This window comes from Xiphophorus maculatus, chromosome 13, assembly GCF_002775205.1.
Source record: "Xiphophorus maculatus strain JP 163 A chromosome 13, X_maculatus-5.0-male, whole genome shotgun sequence".
Taxonomy (NCBI): domain Eukaryota; kingdom Metazoa; phylum Chordata; class Actinopteri; order Cyprinodontiformes; family Poeciliidae; genus Xiphophorus; species Xiphophorus maculatus.
Window position 1 is genome coordinate 5,100,463 of NC_036455.1, and position 13,110 is coordinate 5,113,572.

The 13,110-nt window shown below is 37.5% G+C and overlaps 1 protein-coding gene across 1 annotated transcript in view; it reads left to right on the plus strand.

The window, feature by feature from the left end:
• LOC102219972 (dolichyl-diphosphooligosaccharide--protein glycosyltransferase subunit STT3B) overlaps positions 1–13,110 on the plus strand; it is a 103,686-nt gene that overhangs the window by 33,583 nt on the left and 56,993 nt on the right. The window contains exon 2 of the mRNA XM_014474542.2: positions 9,689–9,797. Coding sequence (XP_014330028.1) covers positions 9,689–9,797 — 109 coding nt within the window. The remainder of the gene's footprint in view (positions 1–9,688; positions 9,798–13,110) is intronic.

Sequence of the window (13,110 nt, forward strand, 5' to 3'; positions counted from 1 at the left end):
TATTTAGTGAAGTGCTTTTAACTACTTTAAAAAGTTCCAGTATGACAAAGAAACAAAACTTGAGAAGAACTCTCCAGAGAACACAGAGTGTAGTTGGAAATAACTGATGATTTTACTATGAATGGAGTCTGAGCTTTCTTGTAAATAATAGTTTGATGGGAAAGCTGGGCGCAGAAAGCCTTTTAAAGGTGGAGGCTCTCAGCTTGCAGCGTTTTCTAAGGCTGCTGTCGAGCTCAGACTGTAGGTGGCAATTTCTCCGGCAGAGCAAAGCAAGCCTGGAATACAGACTGGGCTCATAGATCCTCACACAGACAGGAGGTTCAACTCTCTGCAGTCTCCTTTAGGTCTGTGTGTAACATCCAGGCCGTAAAACCATTTCTCTTGGAGGATAATTATACACATCTAAAGATTTGCATGGAGACATTTCTTGGCTATATGCTTTGAACTGCTCAGTGACATTTAAATATCAGGCGTCGCAATTACTCTCTTGGAAATGTGACAGGATCTGGTAATTTCTCCACACGTTTTTAATTAATGTATTGGTAAAATATGACTGCTCCTTGTAATTGTTCCCAACCACCATGTGAGACAAAGTAGCTTCATATCAGGCTTAAAATTAGGTTATGTCTCACATATTATTGCGCTGCAAGTTGTATTACATTGCTTAAGATATGAAAAATCATCAAAAAGACATTAATGCTGAGCACTTTGTACTTTATAATGGAATTGCTTCATATATGTCACATCATTATCATCTAAAATTGCGTTTTTGTAAATGTAAATTTTATTTGTAATAATTGAGCAGACATTTTTGGCACAATTCATACTTTGAACTGCAAAATGTTCACATTTACTTTGTAGATGAAACAAATTTATCTTCAAAATAAAGTAATTTTTTATCACGGCGCAATTGAAAAATGGGTGAATAACGTTATCAAGGGAAAAAGATTGTCAGCCATAATCTGATTGGACGACCCTAAATATCTGTTTATATTAAAAAAAAAATGCTGTTTTCTTGCAAAAGCTTCTGAATTGTGGCTTTTCACAAGTGAACCATTTTCTCCCTGGCGTTTTCTCGGAGGGGATTTATGTGAGAACGTCTAGCTTGCGCTGCGCTTCTGGTTGTCAGAGGTGGGAGCATCGCTGCTGGGAAATCACAGGGAAGTCGCTGACAGATTGAGTTTTATGTTTTCAGACATTCCGAATATTTAACGGTGATCGGACCAAGACGAAAGTTTTTGGGTGAAGTCTCACCCCACACCTTCTTCCACTCAGATCAGATTCTCTCCATAACAATTACTGTTTAAAGTTCAGATGTGTCGCGTTTCCTCTGAGATCTGTTCGATACCTGATGAACCCCAGTTGGTCAATTGTATGCTTCGTTTCTTAATGGTGCTGTTGAACAGAAGGCCCGGTTTCCTAGCGGTTCTGTCTCTGATGAATTCGCCGCACGTCGACCCACAATTCTGTAGGAGCTGATGGTCTGGAAGCAGACATAGCGGGAATGAACCCTCTTGTCACAGGCTATTTCAAGGTGCATTTATTGTTGAGCCTTTGCTCCCACCGTGTCCCTAGAAATAACTCTTCCCATTCTGCCCTTCACTCTGAACAGCTCCTTTATACTGAATAAAACCCCTTTTTCTAAGTTCAGTCACCAATATGTGATGACAGATTTTTTTTCCCTTCTTTTAGGAGGAATTTACATATTTCAGACTGCCATCTGTAATGATAATCTATTATATCTTATCAAACTAATTTACATGGTTGACAGATGAAAAGAAAGGGAACATAAAAAGCTTTTGTGTCTTTCTACTGGAGATTTAATGCCAGTCTAACAATGAGATGTTGAATTTTAATACCCAATAAATACTACCTCTTTCTCGACTCCAACCACAATAAAAGGTACCTGCACTGTTTTTTCTTACTTTGAGTTTATTCATATTTTTTATTTTTTAAATCACAGTTGGTGGAAATTGGTTGCCTCAAGCTAGTTTTCACACTTAGTAGCAAATTAAAGTTCCTCTGATGTTTTAGGTATTTCATTTTCCTACAAAAGATGAAGATGTCAGCTGTCAACATCGAACTCAGTTGACCAGACAGTTTCTTCCTCATTGCGACAATACAGAGAGCCAAGTGGGTTGGAACGTTGATTTATTAACATCCCAAATGTTGTTGTAGCTGCTGAGATCAAAATGTAAAGTGCAGCGAAGTGTGAAATGATTCGGTGCAGCAAACCTACCTTTTGTAATTTCTAACGACTTCCACAACCCCCTGAACTCTTGCAGGTACCTGCAAATTAAACTTCACTATTTTGTCCTGTGAAGTGAAGTTCTTCTGCCTATTTTAAAGTTTAACAACTTCTTTTGAAGTCATTACAGAATAATGCAGTGTGTGCAGAACTAAACCTTGTAATATTTGTTCTACAACTAGTATATCTTAAAAACATTCAAATTATTCCTGTTCATGCTGAGATTTGACTCTGGCTTTACTAGGTTACCTGCAGACCACCAAATGTTTGAGTCATTCTGTTAAAAGTTGCCTGAATGATTTAATACTAAGTAAAATACTAGTTTTACTTTTCTTAATGATGATGTGTGATGCCAAAAAAATGTGCACGATCTTTAGATTTTCTTAGAATATTTTTGTTCCATATATTTTTTGCAGTGTAGTCAGCACATTGGTGCTTAATTGTATAAAAATTGGTTAAATCATTTATAGTTTTTAAAGGGAAATAAGTTTAGCTTATAGTAAATTGCAAGTATCCCTTCTGTTTAAAAACAAACAAACAAACATGCTTGCAGAACATTACATTTGCCAACATTTTCCCTGAAGGAAAGAATCCAAGTATCCATTCCTTTGGTAAATGTCACAGTTTCATCTTTTCCTTTTAACTGAAATCAAAAGATCCTGTAATATCTCAGACAGGGGCCAGTCTGAGATTCTAATGTTTGATAACCTTGAGAAAAAAAAAAGAAAGTTTCACAGTATTGGGGTGTTTTAAAAAAAAACTTAAAACAAATGTGTGTGAGATGACATTAAAGTTATTTTAAATGGCTCCTCATCAGCTACAGACAAAAAAAATCCCCTCAGATGTTGCAGCACGACATGCGTTAATAAGCATGTGTGTGTCATCACCGTATCACTTCAAAGGCTTCAAAAGTCGGTGACAGATACTCCCAAGCTGCTTGTGCATAGGTGCAACCAGGAGCCTGCATGTATGGGTAAAATGATAATTAGGCTGTCAATAGCAGTTTGTTTATTGAAACAGATCCAGTCTTAAGTCATGAGTATCATACACGTCTGTAGAATATGGAATATGAATAGACGACAGGATATTGATCCACAGGAAACCTACCACCCAGACTAAGAGATGCCTCAGAATGGTCTATTTCGGAAGTGTGTAATCCCCTTCCTGCCAACCTCATTTTTCATACACACCAAAGTGATGAATGTGAGAATGCATATGCTGACTGTCAGAACGCAGAGCTACTGGAAGAAATAAACAATGCTCATTGAAAGCTGCTGTTTTTTATAGGCTGTTCTACTTGCAATTAGAGCGTAGAGACAGTAGAACTTATTATGCTAATAGGACTGTGACTTAAATAAAATGAGTCTTTCAGAGATGATGCTTTTCTTTGGAGCATGCATTGTTAGCTCTGCATGCTGAGCTGATGTTAGATCTCAACATGCAACAAAAACCCAACCATCTGCTTGTATTACTAAGGCCAGCTGGTTCATTTACCAAACCAAAGCTTGGAAACCATTGTGTTTATTCCAATGATAATTATTACAGAATGACTTTATTTATTCTAGTGGGGTTTTCTGTTTTTTTTTTTGTTTGTTTCCTTCATTGATGGGTTTGCTCTTTTTCTAGTTTTGCCCTTATTGTGCAGAAGTTTCTATGCAGTTCTGAAAAGCAGGGAGTTTGATTTTATCATATTTGAAGAGTGGTAAAGTTAGCATTTTGAGACTTTATCCATGATTGTCTTACAAAAAGGTTGAAAATATCAGATTCTGGAGAATTACATGCTACATTTCATAATTTATATTTAATTTTTTTGTTTTCACAATGGACATAGTTTCTAGGTGTCTTAGTATTTAAAAAATGTAGCAATTTGTAATCAAAGTTTACGTCTGTGCAGCATTTTTGTATGGTCATTCATAATACTATAAAAATGTGACTGCATTGATTCTTTTGCCTGAACGATTTACGATGCACAACCGCAAAAGAACGTAGACATCACACAGCAGCACAATGTCTGGGTAAGTAACGCCACCGTGTATAAATCAATTTTAAGTCAAATAAAATGCAACACGACGATTCAGAGTGAAGGTACTTTACGGACATATATGGATTTAGTACCACATTTGGTAGTGACACAATTTGGATTTTTGGGGGGGGAGTTGGAAATGTGCAAAAAAATCCGATCAGATTTGAGTGGCTTTTTCCTGTGAACATAGAAGAAGCTGTCATGATTGATCTCCTTGTTTGACTCAGTTTGATTTGTAGATTTTCTTATATAAAATTCCTTTTCTTAGCTGAGCAGTATTAATTGAAATACAGAGAACTTCATCGTTTCCACCATTAACCTGTTGACAATATTATCAAAGCTAGACAAATAAAACCTGAAGAAGCTGTGATCCTAAAGTGGCGAATTTTGTACCGATTGGTTCGAAACTAACACTTGATTAAATTGTCTCAATAAATGTGCCTTATCCCTTCTAAATCCTCATGAAAATTTGCTGTGCACTGTAAAGCAAAAAGAGATTGCTCAAGGATTGTTGGCTTCTTCCTTCAGAGGTACAGAAAATCGAGCATGATTTGAAGTTGAGAGGAGATCAAAATGCCGGGTGAGCTGGGCTTGTGGTGTAATTTACCCTGAAAATCCAGACAGCTCTCTAAATGAGATATTTTCCAACATTGAAATCCCAAAATTGAGTGGCAGGGTTGTTTTTAAATGGAGGTTTCTCCAGACACTTAAATAAATGCCCAGACTCAGAAAAATGTTGTTTATGTGATGCAGTTTAGTTTATAGAGTTCAGATTGTTGTCTGGGAAAATTAGGAAAACACCATTAGATATTGTTGAATATTGGGTTGATAGGATTAGCTGATTAAAAAACATTATTCTCTCTATGAGCATCTTGGGCTCTGGGATCTAATATCAGGTGTGGTGAAAAAGGTTGGTGACTAGAGAGATGAAGATTTTGCCAAATTTATGATATCTGATGATAATAAACAATTATTGGCTGTTCTCACTAGTCCTGTTGCTCCTAAAGAATGGGCATATAAAACATAAAAATGTTTTGTGCGAGTAGGCACTGTGAAACAGTGCTCTGGTATTATATAATAAGACTAAATGATTGAGTTGATATTTTATACCATCTCTTCCACTTTACCTTAATAATTTGCACAACTAGCAAAACTGAGACAGTCGCTTAGGTTTGAACACAACAAAGATGGTAGATCTTCACTTTAATTTGGTAAATGTAGCTTGTTCAGAGCACAGTTAGCCTGTTTGAATGCTAATAAGCATGAAGTCATTCCACAGGGTGGTCTGTTGGCTTAGCAGCAAATAAAAGACCAATTGGTCTGCTGATGTTTCTTTAACTTCATAGGCATTATTATTCAGGCATTATCTTGACTTGCAATTATCAGTCTAATTTTTAGCTTGGATATTTAGCTTAAAACCCATTTCTAAGTTATGAATAAATAATGGTGGATTTTACAAAACACACGCTCAGCCCATAGGGAATTAAACCCATAAAACAGTACAATGGTAGATAACTCAGCTGCACGTCGCTGTAAATGTGAATGTGCCTTCAGTCAGCTCCAAAACCTTAATAGATAAACTGTACTTGTTGGGGAGATATGTTTACATGTTAAGTTGCTTTTCTTTTGGCAACACTGCTTTAATTGATGCTGTTTCGTTTTTCTTTTTTTTTTATTATCTAAAAGCAGTGTGGGCGAATCTGTTACATGAATGGAGTCTCAGTCAGTTGCTGGGTGGTCCTTTTAATGTGTCCCTGGATAGTTTGCATTCAGATTGCTAAACTAAAGCAGACAGAAATGACCCAGGCCACCTCTGAAGGAAACGTCCTCAATGCGTTTTCACTGTGTTCATGTATTTAACGCTGTCCTGACAGAGCTGAATTACTCGGAACGTACTGTCTGTTCCAGGTAAAACCTGAGGGAGACGGTCTTAATACGTTTGTGTGTTTGCAGTAGGCTTGGGTGATACTGATGCAAAAGTTTAATATATGCACATTTTTTTACAGCATGATAATAATGAAGTGATGAGGTATATATTTTACAAATCCATTGCAGTCTGTTTAGACTTGATTGAATAGCTGTGACTTTGCATCACTACGTCAAAACACCACAACACGAATACTCCTTTGATAATATATTGTTTTGGATCTCTGATGTTCATATCTTTTGCTGTTCTATGGGGTCTAAAAGTGGAGAAATGTGTAAAAGTAACAATCCCAAAGATAATTTTAGCTTCTGGTGGCTTATAAGCATCAACTGCAGGTTATTCCTGTAAAAATAAATCAATATTTTTAAATCTTTTCGCCAATAGTAATTGGTAAAATACTATTTAGTTTTAGCACTGTCCAGACATGCCTAGATCACTTGGGATGCATGTTAGTGCAAAGTGCAAACGGGTCAGAGTTCAGACTGTAAAGCAAAGAAACTTTAGTACTCTATTCAGCTTTCCCGTTATTGACCATTTTCTCTCTTTCACTGTTTTGCACTCTGAATGATCTGATGTGATGTAAAAATACATTCCTTTTCAAAATCTCTGTGCTTCCTCTGACTTCCCTTGTAACCACCTCCCTGATACTGAAAGTTGCTTAATTTGCATTTTCTCTCAGTATCAGCATCCACACTGAACAGTTGTTGGCTAGATTAAGTTGTTCTAAGGTAGGGATTACACTGATGGAATAAACACTACATCCTGCCCTTGGCAGGATTTATTGTACACACGTTAATGTTGCGATCCTATCAGAAGAAAAGACCAACATGGGTTCCCATAATGCTCAGCTCTAGTTGGTGTCTCAGCTTGGGTTTTGGTTTCTCCGCCTCTTATCGTTGAGGTCATCTGCAGATCATTAACTTAAGTTGCATGTAAGCCCCCCCTTCATAATGAAGGGGAAGAGAACTACAATGCACTTATGCAGCTGATATTGAATAAAAGCATACTATAGCTTGTAAGTAGCGATGAAGCTCATTTAATCACACTGATAACGACGACCTCATCTTACCAGGAAGCTGTTAATCAGTGAATCAGCCCCCGGAGGTGTCTGAAAGGGAGGCGAAGCTAAGCCACTCCATATTTCTGTTCTTTGCTTTTATGTACAGAGTTTATATAAGCTTCATTTTTTTCCTTTCAAACATCCACCCAGGAGTGTTGTTGTATTAGTGTTGCTCATCTTCGCTGGCGCTAAGAGAGGCTGCTAGTCATCAAAGGCTTTGTGGCCTGAAACCACATAGGCAGCTAAGCATTAAATTGCTAATGTGCCCAGCAGAGCTACGTTATCCGTCCCATCGACGTGACAGGGGCATGGATGAACCGATCTGTTCAGCTGTCCATGAGATCAATGGAAAATGGGTTTTGCGGATTTTGCTTGGCACTGAGCAGAGTTGTCTCTTTAGAGACTTTGCTTTGAATTGGCTTTGTTTATGCCTCGCTGATTTGACAACCGCTGAACAATGAGGCTGCAGAACCTGACCAGTTCCATCTACTTCCATAGCATCTCTGTGGAAGCGCTCTCACACCTGGCTGACTCCATTTCATGCTTTCTCACATTCTAGGGTTATATTTATTTGTTTTTGCCAGCTGCAATATCCAAGAAACATGCCCCATATGTAGGGGTTTCTCATAATTTTGAGGCCATTAGAACATCTGCATGGACATGCAGCAGGTTGATGGAGAAATTGAAGTGTTATTCTTCCATAAGACTGAACTACTCTGCATTTTCTTTTGAGTAGCTCTAGTTGCAGCCAGGGTGGGAGTGGGTTATTCTGTCAGTGTCAGAGCCTCAAGCCTCGGGTTGTTGAGGAATATGATTGCCAGCAAAAGCCCAAAGGAAAAGCACTATTCACAGATTTTAAAAGCTTTTTACAATACTACTTCTACTTCTGTTGGATTTTTGATTACTTTAAACAGTTTTTTGTTTATTTCCTTTATGCAAATTAAGTGTTGCCTGTGGCTGCTTTGTATTTTATTGGAAGGTAAAGTTGTAGAAGTTCATAACAAAATAAGAACGTCATGTTTACAGGCTGCTTTTCTGAAGCAGGCATGGAGCAGAGACAGTTGATGGGAAGATGGACTCAGTTAAACACGGAGCAATGCTGGAAAGAAAATCTGGGAGTTTTAGAGAAGAGAACAGGGCTTCCTGTGAATTTGTTCCGCTGACTAGCTGCTAAAATATCCTAGCTAGCTTGTTATTTTGTGTCTGTCATGAGCAAGTGCAAATCTGTATCTATTACATGACTTTTTTAAATTTCATTTATAATGGTCTTAGTAAATATCTTAAATCTTACACTTGAGTTTATGAAACCTGCAGAAACCCTGTATTAGCTACAGTGTGCATAAAGCATCATACTTTGTTGGATAGCATGTGCTAACAAGTGTGTGTTGTTGTTACATCAAAGGAAATAAGTCAGTACTGTTTGAGTGGGCAGGAGTCTGTCTGCAAAGTGCTGACTCAGAAAGCAACGGGGAGGTTGAATAAATGTGAGCTCATCAGACGGAGTATGGTGATGTGTGTGGTGGTAAAGTGGTAAAATCCGGAGAACTTTCACAGGTGACCGTATATTCGGTGTGAGCGTTTCTTCAGTTTGACTGAGGATAATGATATAAAATAAGCTTCTTTTGCAGAGATCAGCAGCACCTTGATCTCCTTAGCGCAGCATTACCTCATGGGATGATTAAATAAGACTCAATGAAATGTGAATCAAAGAATTTCTCTGGTGTTAAACAGCTTTTTCTTCACAGTCAAAGTTATACTCACTCTGTTGAACACCTCCCAGGTAACTGGCCTTTAGCTTACTTCTCTCTGCTTTGTACCTGGAGTATTTTCCACCATCCATGTGAGCCTGTGCTCGAACCACAATGCATCCCAAATTAATTAGCTGTGTGGCGGAGGAGCTGCCGTTGAGTTCCTGCGTTTTCTTCGGCAGCAGTTTTCAGAAGACTGTCAGCTCTTTCTCTCAGCTGTTTGACAGCGTTCCCCACCCACCCCCCTCACTTACCTCAGCTACTCTTTGACCTGGGTCATGTTTTAAGTGAGATCATTGACATTTATTCCTACGTCCTGGTTGATTCATTGAATTAGGAGGGAAAACTGAGACCTGTTTAATGTTGTTGTCACATCCCGAGTAAAACCGTCTGATCTTCTAACCAAAGCCTGACCTCTGAGCTTTTGGCATCACTACAAAGGCTCAGATTGTGAATGGAGGAACTTACTGATCTCACTTTGAACAAGTCAAAGCAGCTTAATATTCCTTAGATCCTTCTGAAAAAATCTGAATAAAAATCTGAATAAAATAATCTGTTTTGTGTTGCTTCATGTTTTGCTTTCATCTCCGCCTAAGACGATTTGATCCTAACGGAGCGTGTCAACTATATTCTGCATTACAATAACCCATCTCTGTCTTCTACTTTTGTTGTGTTGCTTCAGGTTCAACTACAGATCAACCCACCATCTCACCACCAATGGCTTCTACGAGTTCCTCAACTGGTTTGATGAAAGGGCCTGGTACCCCCTGGGCAGGATTGTTGGTGGAACAGTGAGTATCTGTTAGAAACGAATCAATCATGCTGTAAAACTCTGTTTTTCTTCTTCTGTTTATTGCATCCAGCGCTGCATTTAACGATGCCCATAAAGTTGTTTTGACCTGAATTTGTCTGGCTCAGGAAAGTGGGTTCCAGTGCTCTTGTTTTTTGTGAGCAGATGAGGTAGGAATGAAATTTCAGAGTAAGGTGTCCACATTTTCTTTTTCCTTCTGTGGAAAAAAAAGTTCACCAGAGGTTGCTTCCCATATAAAAATATCATAAAGTTTTCTCTGCCTTAATAAAAGTTACTGCAATATTTATGTCATTGTCAATTTGTTTTTATAACCAGGGTTCCTATGGAGTCCAGAAAAGTAGAACATTTGATTAAATTATTTTCCAGGCATGGACTAAGTATGGAAGAAAAAATATTAGTGGAGAGAAATATGTGTGTTTCCAGACTTTATTGGCTCACCCATCTGTTTTAAATGTAGGGTGCTTCCTTCATGTTTATCTTTTTGTCATTCATTGCTTGTGTACCAGTTTCTCTTTTCTTTCTTTTGTTTTTTTCCTTCCTTGTTTTCTTTCTACTGTCTCCCTTGTGTCATTTTCTTTTCTTGTTCTTTCTTTCCTTGCATTCCCTTTTCTTCCTCGCAAAATTGTGAAAAATGCATTAGCAGGGAGATATTAACGCATGTATCAAAAGAAGCATGACCTTGATTCTTAGTCTGACATTGAATCAGATGAAGCCTAGAAATAGCTTTCGGCAAGTCAAGTAGCTACTTCCAGTGTAAAAAGTAAGATCATTTGTATCGAATATTCATATTATTTCCTTTCAAAGTCAGAAGTTTATTTCTACCAAATGCAAAGGTGGGTTTTTTTTATTTTTATTTTGTTGTATTTACTTTGATTTATGTTATTGTGACACTGGTTTAGTGAGGTTTAATTTTAACATGAGTCCTGGTGAAGTTCAAGATTGATGATTACATCTCTGAGCATTTGATGGATACATGGGTCTGATCTGAGTCTGACTTTCTGTTCTACAAGCCAGCTGACATACTCAGGAATAGTAGAATATGAAAACTCCAGCCTAGACTTTGAAGTTGGAAAAGTGAGGAAAGGTCTGAGTGTCCGCTTAAAATTTTTTTTAAAAAAGGTTGAATCTCATCTTTAGATTCCAAGAAGTCAGATCTTGTACTTGGCAACATTTTGTAGGGTTTTAAATATCTTTGAAAGTGTTTCTTTGTGACTTTTTTAATGAAGGTTTTTAAAAAGTAGCAAAGCTAAAACAATAATTTTGTCCCAGATGATGTCGTGTCATAGTTCCTTAAAGATCATGCTTAGGTTTTTGCCCCAAAACTATTCTAGACAGTGTGGGGGATTTGCATTTTCTTTCTTTATTTTATTTTATTTTTTATTTTAGATGGATCTACAACTCTACTTCAAATGGTTAGAATAGGAGTCTGGCACCAGCAAAGTGCTATTAGTTGCAAACATGACATCCGGTAAATGGCTCAGCTAAAGTATGTTGCTTTTCCTTTCAATATTTTCTGATTTCTTAAGAGCAGGGCTTTTAGATGCAGTTAAGTTGTTGTACAGTTTTATTAGCCTGCTGCTGCTTCATTTGTCCTTGTGAAATTTCCTAAACTATTTTTATTGATATGCTTCAAACTCTATTGAGATATTTTGTTTTTACCTAAGTGCTCTTAGGGGAGCTTTTTGTTGGTGCAGAAACTCAATTTTAACCAGGCCAAATGGTGTTTTTTATGTTCTGGAGTTGTTTTCTTCTTATGAAGGCAATGGGGGAAAAAAAGCAAAGTTTTTTTGTTTTTTTTGCAACAGTCTGCTTGTGAAAATGCCGTCAGACATCCAGGTATCGGACTTGAGCGAACAGACAAAACAGCTGCAGAGTTCTTTGAAAGGCTTGGAGTGGTATTGCTGAAAACCAGATAAGTCTGTATTTTTGAAAATCTAAATAATTCAAAGGTGGATCAGACACTTTTCACAGAGCTGAACAGCACATTCATTCATTCAGGTATTGTTTAGGATACATTTCTATAAGCCAGCTAGTACACTCACTCTTATATCACTTTGCTATGTAATCAAATATGAATAGACAGAATAAATAAATACATGTAAAACCATATATTTATTCACACTCTTTAAACCTTTTTTCCATGGTTTATGTTGCATCAGTCTGATCCTTTTCTATTTAGGTAAGTTAAGAATGAAATCATTTCTATGCCAGGAAAATAAGAGAATGTCTTTTCGATGTCTTTATTGCATTTTTCATGTTTAGATGTCGGCATACACACCCAGTACTGCTACTTTAAGCAATTTGGGGTTAGCCAGATGATGTCGTGTCAAGTAAATATTTAATTATTTTATTTGTAATGTTTGAGTTTATTGGAAAGAATACATGTGTATCTGGTTTATCTTGGATCATACTTCCCAAATGCCTGAAGGTGCCACAATCATTTCAATCAATTCATTACGATTAATCAGTTCAATCTAATTAATCTATTTAACTATTGTTAAGTGTTTGAAATTCAAATGTTTAAATTATTCCATTTATTGAAAAAGTTATTCTAAAAAACAACAAAGAAAATGTCAAACTTCTGAATTTGAGGAGTGATACAAAACATTATCTGGGTTGTGCTTCGGTGGAAGGATAATTCATCATTGCAATAAGTATTCTACATACTAGCTTCGTTTTATCCAGATGTACAGTACAGCGTTTACTAAAGTGAAATTTGCCCCTGAGCACGCCAGCCTGACGTCCCTCGCTCATCTTTTCACTTGCGTTTGTGACCAACGCCACACTGCTTTGGACTAAGCTATCCTCCACAGGAGAGAGGCTTTTAGGTCACAATAGATAATGTGATTAATCTACATCATGTTATATTAACGAAGTCACAACTGATTCATCAGTTGTGATGAATTAACTTTATGGATTCTCACGGCATCCCTGCTTAACATCAACAACTACTGTGCTGAAGTCCTTTTATGAATTCAGCATGTTGTTTCTTGCTTTCAGTCTTTTTCGCATTTGCTCTCCTGACATCAACTCAACAACCAGCGAGCTATGAGTCTCATCTGTGTTAAATACCTCAGGTCTATCCATCTTCCTCCATCTATTACTATGCCACCTGCTACCTTTCTTTCCCACCGCTTTTCATGGACGCAGCGGGGTTACACTCTTGAGCTCTAATTGCACTCCTTAATGATGCAGCGGGAGTGTATAATCTAAAGTCTTCAGTGCAAGATAAATGTGAAAATGTTTTCCAACGTGTCGGCAACACCGAGTCCAGCTCAAACGATCAGATGGAG